This window comes from Gymnoscopelus braueri (genome assembly GCF_963280865.1).
Source record: "Gymnoscopelus braueri genome assembly, chromosome: 6".
Classification (NCBI taxonomy): Eukaryota; Metazoa; Chordata; class Actinopteri; order Myctophiformes; family Myctophidae; genus Gymnoscopelus; species Gymnoscopelus braueri.
In genome coordinates, this window is record NC_137607.1 from 12777232 (window position 1) to 12783231 (window position 6000).

Here is a 6000-nt window from a genome sequence, read left to right on the forward strand (position 1 = left end):
TTTTTTTTCAATTCTAGTTTGAGATATTTTGTTAGTTTGACTCAATAACTATAATAACCCTGTTTGGTTTTATGTTTGAATCTCTTGTCCTCCTCCTTGATGTGACAAAGATGCTTCATCCTCGTTGGAAAACTGACGTTCTGGTTGAAAAGAGGAACCTCCATTGCTGAGATCTCCTCCAAGGTCGGGGGCTGACGTTCATCAGTAGCAATTGGAAGCCATAATGTTGTAACGTCACATGGAGTTATACTGTGTTATGTTCAACTCCTTTCAACCAATGCTATTCTGCAAAAAAAAAATTACAAAGACAAGTACATTTTAAGAAAATGTCTCTATGGTTTTAGTTAGTTTTGTTAAGTTAGTTATCACGTTTTTTTATTAGTAAAGCCTAATTTTTATTTATTTTTCCAGTTAACTAAAATGTTTTTCCAATTCTAGTTTTATTCTAGTCATTTCCTTAGTTTTACTTAACTATAATAACCGTGTTTGGTACATGATGACAACTTGCTCAGTACTGGAAGCAGAAAGATGTGGAAGGTCTTGGTTATGAGCCAAGTGACCAGGGCTGCCAACACTCCTGGATCCAGCAGGAGTCTTCTGGATTTCAATCCATCATACAGAGATATTAACATTTTAAAGTAATGAATGGTTATTATTAAAGATGGGTCTTACATTGCTTCAGTCATCAAATCAATTTCTATAGACTTACTTTTAGCGTTTTAATGGATGAAATTGTACCTCCTTGATTCTCACATGCCACATATTGTAATGTTTATTTTGTTACTGTTGACTCTGTTTTTGATCATTGTAATGCAGTCAGAGTCTGTTACTTCTGTGTCTGTGGAACAGTTCATAACAAACACTGTAAGCTTTGTTGTAAACCCTTTCCTGTGAAAGTATAGGCTAATGTTTAGTTTGTAATGTTGACAATGCAATGTTATATATTGGTGTGTGGGTTGTGTGAGGGTGCTCAACATAACATAACATAACATAACATAACATAACATAACATGTCCAACATAACATGTCCAACATAACATGGATCCAATCTATTAAGACTGGTGTCCATAAGGTCAGTCTATGACATCAGTACTATGATGTCAATACTGTGTATGTTTGTCTATATCACTACCCAGGACCCAGGTTATTGTGTGGTAGTTGGAGGACAGTCTATGGAGTTAGTACTGTGTGGAGTCAGTACTGTGATGTCAGTACTGTGGAGTCAGTACTCTGGAGTCAGTACTGTGATGTCAGTACTGTGACGTCAGTACTGTGGAGTCAGTACTGTGATGTCAGTAGTGACGTCAGTACTGTGATGTTAGTACTGTGGAGTCAGTACTGTGATGTCAGTAGCCTACTGTGACGTCAGTACTGTGGAGTCAGTGGCCTGACGTCAGTACTGTGGAGTCAGTACTGTGGAGTCAGTGGCCTGATGTCAGTACTGTGGAGTCAGTACTGTGGAGTCGGTAGCCTACTGTGACGTCAGTGCTGCGACATCTAAAACAGCCACTATTAAAGTTGCGATTGGTACGTAACTGACATTAATGGGGTCAAAGGTATTCCTTGGAAATAATGTCAAATAAAACCTATATGGATAATAAAAGGAGATTCAAACGACCCAACACTGTGGCTGCCGTGTCAAAACGTGATGAACAAACAGAAAATAGTAACTCTAGTGACACCATGAATAATACATGAGGAATAAGGTAAAGTCCACCTAATGGATTCTTGGTATTCCCTGACACCTTGTATAAACTAAACTTTTTAAATAGACTTCTAAATAGAAACTAAAAAACCCAAGCATATGGCTAACATATAAAAACCTGATCTCCATCTTAATGGCAGCAACAATTCATCTTCATCATCATACATTGCGTAATATATAAATGTATTATATTTTTTACATAATGTATATATAGATATATATTACTCCTCTTCACCCTGCACTTCAGATCCAGCAGCTTGTGACAGATGTAATCTTTCACTAAATTGAAGCAGCATTTGCGTGTGTCAGATGGTTGAGTGTCGTCTGAGGTGAAGTTCCCTGCATCTTCAGCCAGCGGTTCATCCTGGACTGGAGGTGACGGAGGTGGAATGATGATGATGTTGATGTTTGAATCTCTTGTCCTCCTTGATGTGACAAAGAGATGCTTCTTCCTCCTCGTGGGGAAACTGACGTTCTGGTTGAAAAGAGGAACCTCCATTGCTGGGATCTCCTCCAAGGTCGGGGGCTGAGGTTCATCAGTAGCCATTGGAAGTCCTAATGGTTGTAACGTCACATGCAGTTATACTGGCCCTCATTTATCAACGCGGTAGACCAAATAATGGGCGTACGGCGAGATCACAGCAACTTTCGGCATTTATCAATATATCCTGGCTTTTAGTTTAGCGTACCGCACGCTCAGATCTCACGTCTGGTCGAAGGCAGTTGTTGACAAATTTACAACACATCTCAATAGACCAATTACTTGTTTACCAACATTGAGACTGGACGCACAGGTGATTGTTTCATGCAATCAATTGCAAAATATTGTTTCGGGGTGCGCTGGTTTCAGTATATTCAACCTCCTCTTGTGTGTTGGCTAGTGAGGTGCGCCCTAGCAAGACATGACAGAATGGGTTTCATTTGGTGCTGGCCTGCGCGCGCATACTGGTTCTTATCAGTGTGACGACGTCTGTTAAGGGGTCTATAGACCAACGTGCTGTGCAAAGCAACAACAACAAAGTCACAAGTCACATACATCAATCAGTTAGAACAACATTTTTAGACTCAAATGCAGTGGTGTACAGTGTAAAGTAACTAAGTACATCTACATCTGTACATCTACTCAAGTACTGTACTTAAGTACAATTTTGAGGTATTTTTACTTTACTGGAGTTTTTCCAATGTTCAGTATTTGTAATTCTACTCCACTGCATCTCAGACAAATATTGTACTTTTTACTCCACTACATTTATTTGAAAACTTTAATTAGTAATTTACTTTGTTCAGGGGAGGACATGAAAGAATTATTGAAAACAGTAGAAAGGGAATTGATGAAGTTAAAGAAATGGTTTGATAGGAAGTTGTCACTTAACCCTTCCATTGTGTTAGGGTAATTTTTTAACCGTTTTCAACTTTAAACAGGTAAAAAAGTACCCTTTACATTTGTTTATTGGAACAAGGCTTCTTGATATCCTCAAAAATAGCCATTTTAACGCAACAAAATTATTTATCATCATTTTAATTAATTCTGATGGTCTCTATAAAAAAGTGACACTTGTGGTGTTAGGGTCCGAAATGACCCGGCAGAGAAGTGTGGCTCAATTCCCCCCAAATTGTCAAAATTCAATGTTTACATGTTTGAGAGTGAGAGAGACTTGTCCTCAATTAGCATTTGCTATCAGGAGTAAAATAAAGTTTGAGTTTATGAAAAATAAATAAGTATCTTTTTTTTTCATTATTTCTTTTGGAAGTGTGTTCTAATGTTAGTCTATTATAACTATATAACATCATTATCCATTTTCTTCATTATAGGAAATGTAATGAGTGAATTTTAAGAAAATAATAAATTAAAATACATATTTTTTGAGTATTTTGGGCTGAGTTAAATCACAGGTCAAATTTGACCCGCTAACACCAAAAGTGGACCAAAATAAACCATTCATTCATTTACTTGTTACTTTGAAGATTGTGAATATTATTACAAAACATACATTAACCACTTCAACCCTATATATATTTTTGGCTAGTTGAAAATAGCAGATCTACAAGCTGTGAGTTTAGGCATGGGCAGTGGAACATTTCCAGAATAAATCTGTTATTTCAGCAATTCTTTTATACTCTGCAAACAGAGCTTTTTTTTTTTTCATCTCAGCAAGGCCGGAAGGAGGCAGAGATGATGTTTGTGACCTGTCTGTGTCTCTTTTGTGCCCATATACTGTATGGCGATATCTGTACGTGTCTCTCTGCCTGTGACCCTTATACAGTATGCCCATATATGGAGATCTCTGTATCCATCTGTCCATGTCCCTTTTATGTCTAGATTTGGAAATCCCTGATGTCATCAATATATGCCTATATATGGCCATGCCCATATATGGGCATATCGGTTGAATCGGCAGTTCTGGAAAACCGTCTAGCCGACCAGCTTGACACAGGGAGAGTTATTTTTAAACTACAGGGAGGTTGTTCTCCTCATCAGTCTTGCATGAAGATGGGCTAACCCCAGACCAGCATCACAGCTACTAGGCCTACAGCAAAGAGCCCCAGAAAGGTCCCCACCACAATGCCAAATATGAGCAGGCCCTGGTGCCCACTGTCATCCGAGGACCAGGACACAGAGACAGTCTTGGCATCCTCTCCCAGCCTGTTGCTCACGCTGCAAGTAACAGAGGTCAGGTTTGCTGCGGGCTCCACGGTGATCTTGTTGGTGGCCTTGCCAGTCTTCTCATTGTAGGAAATCTCCTCATTTGTGCCGTTGACGTTCCACGTGAACTGGGGTGCTGGTACTCCCTCTGCCTGGCAGGTCAGCTGGACGTCGTCTTGGGTCAGACTAGTGATCACTGGTGCACCTTCCACAACCAGTTCAAAGGACCGGTGACGTGTCCACGGAGCCATGGAGACCTCACACACATACAGGCCTGCATGTGCATAAGTCAGCTTTCTGAACAGGGGTGCCTCTGTCTTCTCACCATCCTTGGTCCATATCACTTGGGCATCGCCTGAAGCGTCCATCTCCAGCTTCACCACCAGGGGGTCCCTCACCATCTTCAGAACCTTCCCTGTGGGGCTCAGGCTCAGGTCCAAATAGCTAACAGCAATGTATCGTGAAGCTTCCATCTTCTCGTTGTCAACCAGTGAACACTTGTATTCGCCACTGCCGTCTCGTTCGATGGTCGGCAAGGTGTAGGTGTCCAAATTCTCCACCGAAACCGTCTGGCCCTTGAGGTGGAAGTTGTAACTACTGGGAGCAGGATTGCCGTCCCCATGGCACTTCAGTGTCACAGTGTCCCCTTCTGCGATGGGCCCTTCAGGTGTCACCGTCAGGCTCACCCTCTCTGTTGGATAGTGAACAGGAAAGGTCAGCGTCTCATCAGACTCCACTGGACCCAGCTCGTGGTCTGCCCGGCAGTTGAAACGGGCGTCTACGTCCTCCCTGGTGGCCGTGTACTGGAGAGAGGAGGAAGTGGTGGACAGACCTGTTGTGGAGTCTATCTTCACATTGGAGACGACAACGATGCGTTTCCCATAAGCTCTCAATGGCAGGCCATTCTTCTGCCACGTGATCTCAGCAGCAGGGTGGGCATCCCTCACAACGCACGTTCCCAACGTTGTGAGTTTATCCTTCTCCAGGAGTTCCGCTTTGTCCACGATCTCAGGTTGGACTGTCGTGTAAACCACAACAGAGATGCTACGCACCCGCACGTTGTGTTGAGAAACCACCACGCAGGTGTAGACCCTCCGGTCCGTCAGCGCGCTCTGGCCGATCGTCAGGCCGGATCTTTCGTCGATGCTGACCCGTGTGGCGTCATAGCTGTCTGTGGCCGGTGCACTGGCGGCCTTGTCGAAGTGTTTGATCAACACGACCGGGGTGCCGTCGTCTTGCACAAATTTCCACATGGTGAGAATCCGTTTGTCCCACAAAGGAGTTCTGTCGTCGCACGGCACTACGGTGGTTTCTCCGTATAGGCCGACAACAGTTTGCATGCTCCGCGCTTGATGAAGCATCCCGGTCCCGATGAGGAGGACAATTAACAGGAACGCAGACAAATTCATCCTCCTGAATCAATCTAAACTAGAAAATGTGCTCCTCGGAGCACAAGTCTCCGCCAGCAGACTATAGCAATTATATTATCATAGCAATAACTAATGACTGCGAGAGCAGCTTCATTAACTTCTAATTCTTGTGATCTGTACCGTTTCTTCTTACTCGTGTTATGTGCTTGTTGATGTTATCTTTCATTATTTGAATACTTTGACCAGTTCCTTTTTTTCCTTTCGATGTTCTCTTCAGACTC

The 6000-nt window shown here is 42.4% G+C and overlaps 1 protein-coding gene across 1 annotated transcript; it reads right to left on the reverse strand.

Moving 5' to 3' along the window:
* Positions 1–4201: 4201 nt before the first annotated feature.
* On the reverse strand, positions 4202–5758 carry LOC308086342 (CD166 antigen homolog; the record flags this gene model as incomplete). Its single annotated transcript, XM_080429863.1, has 1 exon — positions 4202–5758. One exon carries the CDS (start codon positions 5756–5758, stop codon positions 4202–4204), a length of 1557 nt encoding a protein of 518 aa, XP_080285989.1.
* Between the last annotated feature and the right edge of the window lie 242 nt (positions 5759–6000).